Raw genomic sequence first — 15153 nt, forward strand, 5'->3', positions numbered from 1 at the left:
TGGAAATATATATAATTCTAACCATTTTCCACTGTCCTCAAGTCCCAAATTTCCAAGTATCTAAAACAGACATCCTCACTTAAAAGTCGGATTTAACCATAACAAAGGAAATACTCTCACCTAACATCCCTGCTTCTGTGCATGGAACTACCATTCTCCCCATCAACCACATTTGAAAACTCAGTCACTTTTGAATCTTTGAGATCTTTCAAACCCCTTCAAAGACCTACCCAACCACCAATAAATAAGTTGCCATAGCTTGTAGATTACAACTTGGCAATATTTCACCTTCATTACTTCCTCTCCATTCTGTTTGCAAGGCCTCTGGTTCAGGTGCATTTTAATCACAATAATAAGTTTATTTCCAAGCAGCTGTCCAGCCTCCACTCTGTACAGACACTCCTCCACACCACAGCTACACATATTCCTCATACTGAAAAAATGTCGCTTTCTTTCACGGAAATCTTTCGCGGCAGAATGACAATAACGATAATTTCTTAGCCTTATTTTCTAGACATTTTACAATCTGATTCCATTACTTTATACTATTCCTACCAATGGATTCTGTTTCCTACTCTAACTGTATTATCCTTTTTTTTTTTACAAGACTCAGCCCAAAGGCCATCTTTATCTTGATGCTTTCACTGACTCTCTCCCTATCAAAACAGAGATTAAGTGAGCCTTCTCCTTGCAAATCTATGCTAAAGCTTTTAAACCTGTAGTTCCCCCATTATCTCTTCCTACTCATATTATAGTTAACTATATTTATGTCCCATCCTTCTTCTTAAAGATTTTTTTTGATGTCAGAACTTAACTATTGTTTTTGTGGTGGTTGTTTCCGAATGTTTACAATGTACAATGCTTTATACAGAATATCACAGAATCTCAGACTTGGAATGAAGCACAAGGCTAGCTAATTCATCTTACACCTGAACAAGAATCCCCTCTAGTAAATTCTTTATCTATGACCACCCAGCCTTGGCTTTAAGGCCTCTAGCCTTTTAGGAAATGGAGTGGGGTGTTTGTTTGAATTTTTTTTCCTAACAAATTTGCCACTTCTACTCACCCCTATGCCTTTCTTCACTTAAAAAAAAAAAAAAATTCTTAAAATATCACTGCATCTCCCAAAAGTGCTTTAACTCCCTGCCCAAAAGAAAACAGTTTAATGGTTCTCCTGGTAATGTTGTGCTTAAGGCATATTGAGTGACTTCTTTCAAATATGCTGAAAGCAATTAAGTTTCTCCCAGTCCTGACCTAAACTCTGGCATATGGCTATACACAGCCAATGAAAGTGCCAATTAAAGAGTGGACAGAGAAGGGGAAAAAAAGAGAAGAGAAGGAGGGAAAAAGAAGGAGGAGACAGAAAGAGAGAAAGGGAGGAAAGGGAAAGAAGAGGAGCAAAAGAAGGGGAGGTAGAGAGAAAAAGGGGGAGCGAGGAAGGAGGAGGAAGGGAGGGATTGGGAAAGAGAGAGAGGAGATTGAGAATGAGTGAGAGAAAGAGAGAGAGAGAGAGAGAGAGAGAGAGAGAGAAAGAGGATAAGTGAGAGAGAAGTGAGAAACAAAGAGACACAGACAGAGAGAAAAAACAGAGGAAGACAGAAAGATAGAAGAGAGACAGACACAGACAGAGACACAGAGACAAGAGAAAGTCTGGAAAGATTTAGCCCTTTGTACCATTTCCTCAAACAATTACTATGTATTGTTTCAAACAGATATTTTGTGTTTTGTGTAACACTCTGAGTGACACTCTGCTCCCGGTCCCGCCCTGTGCATCAGGGCTGAGCAGGTGACTTTGGGCGATCCGGCAGACAGGAGCCCAGGTGAGGAAGGGGCGCAGGGGTTCACCTAGCTCCACCTCTAACCCCCAACCCTCCCGGTGGGGAAGCCCTAGGCCTGCAGTCTCCCCTGACTCGTGGCAGGTGCTCCCTAGGCTGAGCTCCCCGGGCTGGCTCCCCAAGCAGCCCAGTCCCAGCGCTCCCCTAGTTAGGCTCTCTCAGGTGTGGCAAGCTGGGACACAGCAGCAACCTTTGAGCCTCGGGGACTCCACTGGCCACACCCTAGGAAACCAGTCACTGGTTTCTGCTCCAGCTGGGAAAATCCCTGGGGCTGGATGAGGCAATGAGTGACCCAGGCTGCTCAGCAAGGGCTGCCAGGCTAAGGCTCTGCCTGGTCTGAGCCCATTTCGGGGTCTGACGCTGGGTCCCCCACACCCGCCGACTCTCGGCAATCTGCTGGGCTCTGCCCTTTCGTAGGGTTCCTGCGTTCTCCGTTTCCAAACATTCTGCTCGACGTGACCAAGCACTTTCCTTTGGCTCCGGTTCCAGCCTAGAATCTCTTCTGCCCTTGGTTAAGCCAGTGATTTTCAAATTCTGTGTGTGTGTGTGTATATCTGTGTCTGTGTATGCACCAGCACCCAGAAAGGTCAAAGGATTAATCACTGGTGCAAGGAACTGCAAGACACTGAACGTTTCAATCCTGCAGGAGACGGGAGGCGCTTTGTGAAGGAGCAAATGTTTGCAAGTGTGAATTCTGAGCGATTTAACACTTAGAGAAACTGAGTCAAGGGTACCTCTCTTGAGAAGCACTGAATCTGCTATGATGCAATAAGCCTCTTTCCTTGAGAGCCCCCCACGATAATGAAAAATGTTCCAACAGCTCAACCCAATCTGTGCAACCAACAAGTACTGAAGGTGGCCGGGGAGATGTTATCAGACAACTATGAGAACTATCTGGGTGTTTAGATGTAACTGCCAGATCCAAAGGCTCAATCTTCTTGACCTTTTCTTCGGACACATTCTCTCTCCCTGGGTTTTCATGCCTCGGTTCTCCTGGTCCTCCTGCTAACTGGTCAAGCCCTTAACTGGCTCATCAATTTTGGAGAGCCACAGGGAGATTTCTCTATCAGACCCTTATCTCTCTTTAACCACCCCACCCCAACCACCTGATAACTCAATTTAGTGACTGGAATGTCTCAGTGTTTATTTTTTAGGACATGAACATATTTTTTTAGGCCATACACATCCTGTGCTTCTAGATGGACTCTTGTGCACTCAATAACCTTTTTATTATCTTCAAACAGGTCTTAAAGAGACCTACGAAGGCCTTACTCTGGAAGATCTGCCCAATTCAGTCCACCGTGCAGTATGAAATAACCAGAGTCACTACAATGTACTATAACAGAACAGTCAGAGACTGGGTTAAGAAAAAGAAGCTGAAGACCTCAATTCTAGCTCCAACAGGGAGCTGTTTTAGCTGCCCTCTTAAAGCTTTGGTTTTCTCAATTGTCAAATGAGAACTTGGACTACCAGACCCCTAAAATCTCTTCCAGGATGAATATTCTACAATCTATATCAAAATTACATTTTGGCAAGAAAATCACTCAAAAGCTCTGGATTCTATTATCTTCACAAATGGAGAAGCTATGTAGGGCTCATTTACAACTCCTCCATCACTCTCAAACTATGGTAAAAAGAAAATTCAAAAAGAAAACACTCAAAGAATAAAATATTACATAGCTAATGAAGAAATAAAGTCAAGGCAATAGTTAATATCCTCACTAGCAATCATTTCTTCCCCTCTCCTCCCATTTTCACTGTCTTCTTTTGAAGGTATACTAGAGATAAACTGAAGGAACAAAAAAGATGTATGAACACACTGAGTTTGGGGGCACTATCAATATTTGTTGAATTTAATACAACAAAGTCTCGCTATTTAACCTCGTTATGTTTTCTGCAGGTTTTTCCACTCACTTGAAATGATTTGGGTGTTTTAAGAATTAGGACGTGTGACTTCAGCTCAAGACTGGCTACAAGATTACTGCAGTATTTCAATGGTCTGTGACTTCATCATTGTGGGTAGTCTTTCCACTAGGTCAGGTCACAACCACCACCATCAATTACGAGATGACCTTTAAAAGTTGCTATAATTGAATTTTCCATCAACGTAGAGCCAAGTGAGGAACCTCTCCAAATTTAGCTAGATCGGTCTTCAGATGGTGGATATGCAATCCATTATTAAGTCTAAGTAAAGACTTTCTTCTTTTTTTTTTTTGGCTGAGGCAATTGGGATTAAGTGACTTGCTCAGGGTCACAGAGTAAGGAAGTGTTAAGTGTCTCAGGTCACATTTGAATTTGGGTCCTCCTGACTTCGGAGCTGGTGCTCTATCCACTTCACCAACTAGCTGCCTTAAAGTAAAGACTTTTCAAACAGGAGGTCACAGTAGAAATGGAATATGCACCTGAGTCAGTTCTTTGGGGAATGTTTTCAATGTTACAAAAGACCTCTAGAACATTACTAAATACTACATGCTAATAGCAAAAAGAAATAATTTGGGGTTAGAAAGTGCACTGCTTCACTTTATTAATGTCTTGCAAAATAATGTTCACAAATTTACATATTTAGCAATAGCATAATTTAATTTAAAATGATTTTGCTGAAGAGTATATAAGTTATTATTTGCAAATACAATAACCTCTTATCACCAATTATTCAGAAACCAATTAAAAGCAACAACAACAACAACAACAACAACAACAACAACAACAACAAAAAACCCTAAATATTATTTGATTTTTATCACTTTAAATATGCCATTAAGTAAATCACATAATGTTTTACATAGGCTCCTTTTCCCCAGGGGAAAAAAAAAGATATTGATGAAAATATCAGTATGGGATTTTGAGAGTAACAGCGACTTCAGACACCATTTAGCTAACTAAGCTTTCTACCTCACACAGCATCCTCAACAAGACCACTGATTGATGGTTTTCTAATCTGTACTTGGAGATTTTTATATATAATATATGTAGAGTCAGGAAACAGACTATCTTAAAAGGTAAGACATTTCACAACTAACAATAACTTTTTTAATTTCAATCTTTCAAATTTCAAGCCCTATATTTCCTATTCATATAAATTATTTCATTTGTCAGTACATGAGACTCACTATAAATGAAATAAATAAAATAATTTAAAAGAACAAGAAATATTCTAACACAAAAAAGGCGACAGTCTAGACCAGTCACACACTCAAAAAAGTCACTAAACTAGTTAGACATGGGTGTAGCCTAATTAAGTAACAAAGACATGAGAGGAATAGTCTAAGAAAACTTCTTACATTAATATCCCAAGTACTAATTGTGCTTTAAATATCTTTTCTTACAGAAATGATTTTCAGTATTAGAAATTAATCTTTATGTGGAATAGAAATCAATTTACTCAGAAATACTTTGGAAGCCAGTGTTGGATAGATTAAGTCAACTTACAATGACAATTTTCAAAAGAAGTTAATTTTCTTTGGCCATAGGACTAATCTACATTAAAAATAAAAAAGGTCTCAATATTATATAATTCCTTCCCATCCCAAGAGTAAATGAGTAAGTATGAACAAAATAGTCAATAAATATCAGGGGGGAAAAATTCAGCATTTACAGCCAAGTTCAATAATTCTAAAATATAAAGAAGTGTTTAATATTCTAATTTCCTCATCAAAATAAATTTCCACAAAGAAATGATCTCTATAACTTTATGAAGAAATGAATACCATTCTATATGGAAATGTCACTTCGATACAAGAAATATTAAATACATACCCTTGAGGAGACTGCTTATCCAACCATCCCGATTTGACCTTTTTTGCTGATGATCCATAATAGCACGCGTAAGGTGATATGGAGTTGGAGGTCGAAGATGCTTGATCAGTAAGCCCACTACTGATGGAACTTTGGGGATAACTGTGCCTGTTAGTGGCTGAGTCCAAACTCCCTTTCTGAGCCCTGGACTTGGATGCCCTGGAACTTCCTCTTCTTAAACTATTAAAACATTCTTCCACTGTGGAATATTCTGACTCCGAAGCCGAATCTAACGGAGCAGCAGCCTTGTCTTCTCGAGGAATCCAAATATCTTCTACTTTTTCTTCACAGGCTTTTATTCTGTTATCATAGATGCTAAATGAAAAGGGGGGGGCGGCGATGGTGGGAAAGTACTAGGTCATTAGAAAGTAACAATCACCTTGTAAAATTAATAACATATAAAAAAAATTAATAACATGATATATGACAATATAACAACTGTATAGTACTTAAAGTTTGCAGAAACGTCAGAGAAAGATTGATAATGTGAGTATTTTATTTTAACACTATATTTTAAATTAATTTTAATAGCTTTTTATTTACAAGATATATGCATGGGTAATTTTTCAGCATTAACAACTGCAAAATCTTTTGTTCCAATTTTTCCCCTCCTTCCCCCACTCCCTCTCCCAGATGGCAGGTTGGCCAATACATGTTAAATATGTTAAAGTATGTATTAAATACAATATATGTATACATGTCCATACAGTTATTTTGCTGCACAAGAAGAACTGGACTTTGAAATAATGTAAAATTAACCTGTGAAGGAAATCAAAAATTCAAGCGGACAAAAACAGAGGGATTGGAAATGATTTTAGACTATTTTACAGACAGGGAAACAGAAGCCATTAAAGTTTGTGATTTATCCAGAGTTATGTAATTAAAAACAATTCCATGTCATAGAGTTCGATTTATATTGATTCCAATGCTTTTTCCTACTATTCTATGTTGAGTCCCTTAATATCTTATTTTTACATAACATTTCACCATTAGAAAATGATTTATAATTTTGTCTCATTCAATACTCATGACAACCCAGTAAATTAGCTGTAGCAGCTTTCATCTTTATTCTACAAATGAGAAAACAGACTCCAATTTGTGACAGTCATGCAGCAAGTGCTAGAAAAAGGACATCAACCACGAAGACCCATAAGTTCTGACTCCAAGTACCGGTTCTCTTCCCAAGATAGAACATCTATTTCACTACAGAGTAGAAAATCAATAAATGAGTGTTAAACTGATCAAACCTCTCCACAATACACATTTCTCTATGAAAATGCAGTGCAATGAATGTTTCTTTCATGTATTTAGGAGATATACTCTAATTTTATTAAGGGAATTAAAATAAGTAAATCATCACCAGCAATTTTGCAGAGTATTTGGACAATTTAATGCAAAACTGCTAGACAATTAATAGAAATACATGTTAAATGCTTTTGTAACTAAAAAGTATTTTAGAAATATAATATATTATTATTAATATAAATTACATATGTGTGTGTATGTGTGTGTGTATATATAATTAATAATTAATTATGAGCTACTCCAACACGTGATAGAAAGCACATGGCATGTGTTATGACCACCAGATGTCCCAGTCCTACATTCCCCCCATTGACTATATTACTGACTAGAGCAGTCACTGTGTCACTGTTTCAATTTTCTTATTTAACAATTAGAAATAAAGATTTTTCACCACATTTGTTACCATATAAAGTAAAATAATGAGTAAAAAGCCATAGAGCTCTTTAAGGGAAATGATATACATAAACCCAAGATTATGTTAGGATTAGAGATTAAACTTGTGGTTTCACAGGTAGAGGGATCTCCCAGATGAGAAAATTTCCTTTACTAGTGCAGGTAGGTGCTTTCTCTGTAACTTACGGCTACAATATGTTCCCTAGAGTTCAGAATATCAGAACCAAGAGTTCTGAGATACTGAACAAATTGCCCAATGTCCCACCAACAGAAGAGGAACTTTACCGTTTTGTGGCATATATTCACACCGAGAATGACTATATTTAGAATTGTTTTTGCACCTCCATCAAGCCTTTCACAACTATTATCTGCTGTATCGAGTTTCAGTGAAAAATCAAGCTCAATAATTCAAGACAAAAATTAAAATCTAGATAAGCATGATAAAGTGACCAAATTCAGGGAGAACTGTAGCCCCCATTTTGGATTTTGTTGACTTTATTAATTATAAAATCTCAGAGGCATCCAATCTAACCTCCCCATAGGTATTGCATGTATTACTGTCCTCACCTGAAAGATAGGAAATCTGGGGCCCAAAAGAGAAGCCACATAGCCATAATGGGACTACAACCTCTCAAATCCTGACCTGGCTCTCTTTTCACTACACCATGTGTATACTGAAAATGAAGTTCCCAATTATAATGCACCATCATTGTCACAAAAGCTAGAGTTCACAACATTTCCCTTCACAAGTACAGCAATTTTCCAAGATGGAAACTATAATAAGTCATCCCACAAAAATCCTTATGGTATTTGGTAATTTAGATGTGAAAGATACAATCCCAGGAATTCAAATCTGGCTGTTTTCCTTTGACCCAACAGTAATCTAAATGAAACAATGAAGTTTTAAACATCCTATCAGAGTTATTTCACTTTTTTAAAAAAATAAAGGATACCCTTTGATCCAGCAGTGTTACTACTGGGCTTATATCCCAAAGAGGTATTAAAGAAGGGAGAGGGACCCACATGTGCCAAAATGTTTGTGGCAGCCCTCTTTGTAGTGGCTAGAAACTAGCAACTGAGTGGATGCCCACCAATTGGAAAATGGCTGGATAAATTATGGTATATGAATGTTATGGAATATTATTGTTCTGTAAGAAAAGACCAGCAGGATGATTTCAGAGAAACTTGGAGAGGTTTTCATGAACTGATGCTGAGTGAAATGGCAGGACCAGGACATCATTATACATGGCAACAACAAGACTACACAATAATCAATTCTGATGGACGTGGCCCTCTTCAATAATGAGAGGATCCAAATTAGTTCCAATTGATCAGTGATGAACAGAACCGGCTACACCCAGCTTAAGAACACTGGGAATTGAGTGTGGACCACAACATAGCATTTGCACTCTTTCTGTTGTTGTTTGCTTGCGTTTTTGTATTTCTTCCCAGGTTATTTTTACCTTCTTTCTAAATCCAATTTTTCTTGTGCAACAAGCTAACTGTATAAATATGTACACATTATATTGTATTTAACATATACTTTAACATTTAACATGTATTGGTCTACCTGCCATCTAGGGAAGAGGGTGGGGGGGAAGAAGGGGAAAAGTTAGAACAGAAGTTTTTGCAAGGGTCAATGTTGAAAAAATACCCATGTATATGTTTTGTCAATAAAAAGCTATAATAAAATAAATAAATAAATAAAATAAAGGATTCTGTTCAGCGCTGACTGAGTACCTTGATTGTCCAAAAAATGAAATCCTTTCAGGACCCGCTTCCTTTTTAAGTTTTTCTTCAATAGTCCAAAATTCATTCTTCAAGGATTTCTTCTGTAAGACACACACAGACAAAAGTAAAAGTTTTTTTTTGTTGTTGTTGTTGTTGTTGTTGTTGTTGTTTTTAAGGTGTTCAATATTAAATAGGGGTATAGTTACACTATCATATATGGTTTTCAAGTCCCACTTATACTTGCCTATTGACTTTAACATCAAATTACTTATACTATCAATCGATCAATCAAGCATTTATGAAGTGCCAAATATGAGTCAGATTGTACCAGGGTAATATGAAAATATGTTTTGCATGACCACATATGTATAATCTATATCAAAATGGTAGCTTTCTCAAGGAGGGGAAAAGGAAAAGAGGAAATTTAGAACTGAAAAAATTATAGAATACAACTTTTAAAAATTGTTTTTGGAAGTAATTGGGAAAAAATATAAATAAAAAAGGAAGGAAGGGAAGGAGGGAGAAAGAAAAATAAATTGTCCCAGAAGCTAGAAATGCAAAGACCACAGTATATCATTCCTGTTATCAACTTGTTTTTGAGGGCAGGTGGGAGAGACACATATGGACCGCAAAAATGGCAGAGCCCTTGGCAGAAGCCCAGGGGTGGAAGAGGCGTGCCCCAGGGAGAAGGATGCTGAGCTTGCTTTGGACAGGCCTGAGCTGAGATGCTCCCGGGTGATCCGGCCTAACGTGTTTGGTAGGCTTCGGATGAGTCAGGACAGGTTCGCGGGAGGGAGAACTTGGGTGAGTGTACAAATCTTGGAACCACCAGCAGACAAAGGCGAGCTTAGATGATCATGAAGAGAGTATGTATGGGGCAGCTAGGTGGTGCAGTGGATAGAGCACCAGCTCTGAAGTCAGGAGGACCTGAGTTCAAATCTGGTCTCAAACATTTTAAGTCCTAGCTGTGTGACCCTGAGCAAGTCACTTAACCCCAATTGCCTCAGGGAAAAAAAAAAAAAGTATCTGCAAAGAAGCAGTCTCAGGATCCAGCCCTGCACACACTGATGAATGTGATATGGGTAATGGTCCAGCAAATCAGACTGAGAGAGAGTAATGATAAAGGTGGGAAAAGAAAAAAAATCCAAGGAGGGATGGATGGTCCACCATGGCGAATGCTAGAGTTCCACAATGAGAAGGTTTGAGAAAAAGGCATTCGAGTTGATGACTAAGGGACGACCGGTGACTTTGGTAAGCCCGTTTCAAGCAAGTGATGAATCTGGGAGCAACAAATGGTTGGGAAGTAAAAGGAAAGAAAATAGAGACACTCTTTCTCTTTTAGGACTTTGGCTGGCAAAGGGCAGAATAACATAGAATATTGCTTATGGATGGTTTTTCTGGCAGGGAGAGGAGTATGTTTAAGTCTATAGTGATGTAGGAGAAAAGAAACGGGTATGATTATGGGGACAATATACAGGGGAACATGGGAGGGGATGGGGATCAAGGTTACACATAGAGGAGACTGGCTTTGGCTTGGAAAGGAGAAGACCATGACTTATCAACAGTGATGGGAAATAACATGATGAGGTTGTGTGATCAGGAGAAGAATACCATAAAGTTCCAGCATATTCAGTCAGCACAAGTGGACATTGAAAATAATCCAGGGTTAAAGTTAGGCAAAGAAAGCAAGGGAGTTAAAAGTATTACATGGAGTTTATCTAGTTAATTAAAGGTTAGAGATCAGGAAGGAAAAAATCTAAAGACATAAAATGTGATAGCCTGGAAAATATTTCAGCATGGAAGAACCAGAGGTTACTGAACTGAGGGAGAATATTTAAAGGTTATACCCGGAAAGAAGTGTTGTCAGCTTTCTAAATTGCAGAAGCAGAACAACTTCTGGGGACTGAGAGGTCATGTCTATGACTAGCCCTGGGTGTGTGGCTGAGATGAAGAGAAAGAATCTATCATGGGAGATAAGAAACTGGAAAGTTAGTGTGCTTAAGTGAACATTTATGTAAACAAGTATTTCCCCAAAGGTTGTACTTTTTAATAAAATTCCCCTAACTTTCATAAAAATTTCATAATGTGAAAAATCTGAAGGCAATTAATTTTTAGCAGATTTCATCCCTGATTTTATCTTCTCACTTTTTTTATACTAGCCTATCACTTTAAAAAAAAAAAAAGGCTGCATTAAAAATGAGTAGCAATCATCAAATGCTAAATAAAATATGAGAAATAGTTTTAAGGATCCTCAGATTCTATTTAACCAGACGCACACAGAAATGATAATTCCCATTCTACCTAAGTTGTGGTCATCTAACCAGGAGAATTCTCTCAAAGCACTTATGGTAGGAATATCCTAAGCACTATGTCTACCAGAGTTAGATTAATTTTACCTTAAAAGGTACCGAGATCATCCTTAAGTCTCAATTGGCTTTAGACATAAGAAAATACTTCCTGATGTGCTCAAGTACAAAGCAGCCATGAAGGAAATCATTCTGGTCTGCAAGGCTCTGGAAAATGTGATCAAAGTAGTCCACTCAGCGGAATCAAATCAGGTGTGGTCAATTCCATCCTTCTTGTTATGACTGAGTGCATCTCCTGTCTTTTGTTATCTGTTGAATGATCTGAGTGTCTCACACCTTTTTCCAATAAGAAACCAGCATCCCATTCTATTCCTGATAAGTTCTTTTAGAACTAAGTAATCTTCTTTACAAGTCGTTTGTTGATAGTATAACATACTTTATTCTCCTCTCTCAATAAATATCACTCTTTCTAAAACTGCTCTTTCATTTTACTAGCTTAAGGTGATGAGAAAAAGAATCTTCCTTAATTAAAATACATTTTGTAAGCCATTTTTCTTCCCTCATTCTCTGACAAAGAATATTATATATTTTTGAGAATCAAACAAGGATCATTTAGAAAAAGATGATAGTATCAAAAGAAACCAAATTTTGCTATCTAAAGGAAATCAAACGATTGGTATTCTTTGTGATGGCATTCCATCGACCATACTGTTCTAGAATGTTTTGTTGAAAACAGCTGCTTCTAGGTGGAATACCGTGGATAGCCATTTCCAATTTCAAGAGCTAGAAAAAGATGTTTGTAACAGTTTATCAACACCATGACCACCTTCAGGTTAACCCAAACTTGAATCCTTGCTGACATTAATCCAAAACACTAAGAAACCCCAAAGCACTTAGCACAACGTCCGGCACATAGCGTACTCTCCTGTCAAGCTCATCCATAAGATTACAAGGCTCTTAAAGGCAGGATTATCTCACTTTTGTATATGTATTTCCAGAGGCTAGCAAGTTCTTTGCAAATAGCATTCATGTAATAAATATGTTTTAATTCATTTATTCAATACCAGAACAGTTAGCCTGAGTTACTTATGTAAACTACTGCCACCAAAAAGCCATCAATTTTTCCTTAAAACTTTAATACCTTACTAACAGATTACCTTAAATGTGACATTATTGATATTTTTCTCCATATTGTGGAATTACATATTTCACTGTGTGCCGTTCTCAAACACAGTCCAAAGCCTTTGGAGATTGGCATATGTATGTTCATTATATCCGGTTACTTGATGTAAATAGTCAAAAATGGTTGCCTTTTATTTTCTCAGGTATAAGCACTTAAATACAATCCTAAAGCTATTATTATCTAACTTATTTGGAATTACTTGTAAATTATTTCTGAAAGATCCATAATATTCACTAATAATGAGTTCCAAAGTGAAGAGCCCCAAGGACTATTTATATACATGGGAAAATATTGCAAGTCCCTAGCCAAGAGACTTAAAAAGGAAATAAAAATCTTAGCAATATCTCCAAAAAAATCCTAAACAAAATCATCAAGCACCAGTGGTGCTTAGTATTTGGACATGTTTTATTTAATTAATCTTTATCTACCCTAGTAGATAGGTTATATTGCCTTAGGGTATCAAAAGATATTTGCATAATGACTCAACCTTAAAAATAAGGAAATTTATCTTTTGATTTCATCTAACTTATATCTGACAAGACATAAATATCGATAATGAAAACTATTCTTAGATTTTGCCTTTAAGTTTGAGGGAAAAAAAATTTATTTTTAATGACATTCAGTTGACCAATCCTCAAAAACTATCTAAGAGGAATTAAAATGTTAGGTGAATTTTCAAAGTATTTTATATCACTTAATGTTTTCATGAAAACTACAAATTAGCTTTTATTCTAAATTCATATAAATACATGGAAATGAATTCCATCTTAGATACTAAGATTTCATTTCTCAATGAGCCAATCAACTCATTTTAATAAATATCTGCTATATTCATGGCACTCTGTTACTACAGAATTGAGTCAGGGCCCAGATCTGTGATTTCACTGGTATGGAAAATTCCCATGTAAGAAAATTCTCTCTATCCACTCAGAACGAAGCTTTCTCTATGACTTATAATCTTAACACTTCATGGTTAAGGGACCTGCCCAGGCTCACACAGCCAATATGTGTAAGTTATACTAGCAATAATATATATAGATCTCCGAGGTCTCCCAAACTCTCATGCTTCCTCTTTAGAAGAGGAAGACAAGGGTAAAAAAATAAATAGAACTTATGTACACCTAATACACTTAGGCATATCTTGGTGATATGCAATGTTCTCAGAGATCTTGGAGCAGCCTTTGTTTCAGCAGAGTAATCACCACAAGAGTAGCCAAGTGTTAAAGTCCAAATCCTTTATTATCTCCTTCTCAGTCTAGTTTCCTTGCCTGGGGCTGGGCAGCTTTTTTAGAGCCTTTCAGATGGGCCTTGATCTCCTTGGGGGAGTAGAGGACAGTCCAGCCACCAGGAGGCTGATGAAGATGGAATGTCTCTAGCTGAGTGTGTCAGAGCTTATATGCATATTCTAATTACATTATCACAGGTATGAATCTTGTAGAACTATATTAAGTACTAAGTACATATACTGAACTAGAAAACTATTAATCACCACGCTAAACTAGATAACCATTGTCTTATCAATTCCTCTGAGTTAATACCTTGTAAGAATCCTTGTTTCAAGTATAAGAGTTCTGGCCCATAACAATGATAGAGATTACAATGACTAGCATAAATAAAACCCATAAGTAATCTGCAAATATCATTTAAACAATTCTTGCTATCTGCCCCTAATATCTTAGAAAAGATATGTATAACATATTCAATTTATTTTTTAAAAAAAACACCCCTTATCTTCCACAAGTATTAAAGAACAAGTGTGCAAAAAAAAAAGACGTAACAAGAACTTAAAAATTAACATTTATATAGCACTAGGCATCTTGATGCACAATGCTTCTCTCACTTGATCTCATTTCAACAGTCAAAGCAATGCAAGAAAATCTGAATAATTTAGATCTTAAAATAGTTACAAATAGACTATGTAATCATTAATTTGAAATTAAATAACTTAATTCATAAGTGAGTACTATACAGAAAAGCCTGCAATGCATTGACATACTTTCTGAAATACTAAAATAATTGTGGTGCATGAATAATGAATATAAAAAAGGAAATGAAAGGCCTTTCATGATAGACTCTTTACTGTCATCTGAGGAAGGTAAAATGTTCCTTGCTTCAATAACTCACTGAAAATAAATATTAAAAATGCTTATTTTTAATAAATAACATTAATATTTAATATGAATAAATATTTTAAAATGCCTTATTTTTCACTTTGCAGACACATATTTCTAGCAGCACAGACATAGAAAAGGAGGGTGAAAATACATACAGAAAAAGATATTTACATTAAACAGACTCACCTTGGAGTTTTCTGTACTCTTTAAAAAAAAAGTATCCCCATGTGGAAAGATCAAGGATGATTTTTCTTCAAGTGACTCTTGAGGAGAGAATAAAAGGGTAAAGAGATTTTTTTTTAATTGAAGTACTTTCACAATAATAGCAGGGCTAATTTATTTTCGAGTTAAAAATTATTTTACTCCACCCCCCAAAAATAAAAATGACTTTTACCAATGACCTTCTCCAATTTTTCATCATGGTATGAAATTGGCCCTTGGTTCTCAAAGGGTTGGCCATGTAAGGTGAGAGTTGGAGCTGGAAACTGAGC

General features: G+C 36.7%; 1 protein-coding gene across 1 annotated transcript in view; it reads right to left on the reverse strand.

Annotated features, from left to right (window-relative positions):
• The window catches only part of ARAP2 (ArfGAP with RhoGAP domain, ankyrin repeat and PH domain 2), a 220798-nt gene that overhangs the window by 163975 nt on the left and 41670 nt on the right, over positions 1-15153 (reverse strand). The window contains exons 6-8 of the mRNA XM_051967002.1: positions 14849-14925; positions 9069-9160; positions 5592-5945 (exon numbers count right to left, since the gene is read on the reverse strand). Coding sequence (XP_051822962.1) covers positions 5592-5945; positions 9069-9160; positions 14849-14925 — 523 coding nt within the window. The remainder of the gene's footprint in view (positions 1-5591; positions 5946-9068; positions 9161-14848; positions 14926-15153) is intronic.

The sequence above is a fragment of the Antechinus flavipes genome, chromosome 6, assembly GCF_016432865.1.
Source record: "Antechinus flavipes isolate AdamAnt ecotype Samford, QLD, Australia chromosome 6, AdamAnt_v2, whole genome shotgun sequence".
Classification (NCBI taxonomy): Eukaryota; Metazoa; Chordata; class Mammalia; order Dasyuromorphia; family Dasyuridae; genus Antechinus; species Antechinus flavipes.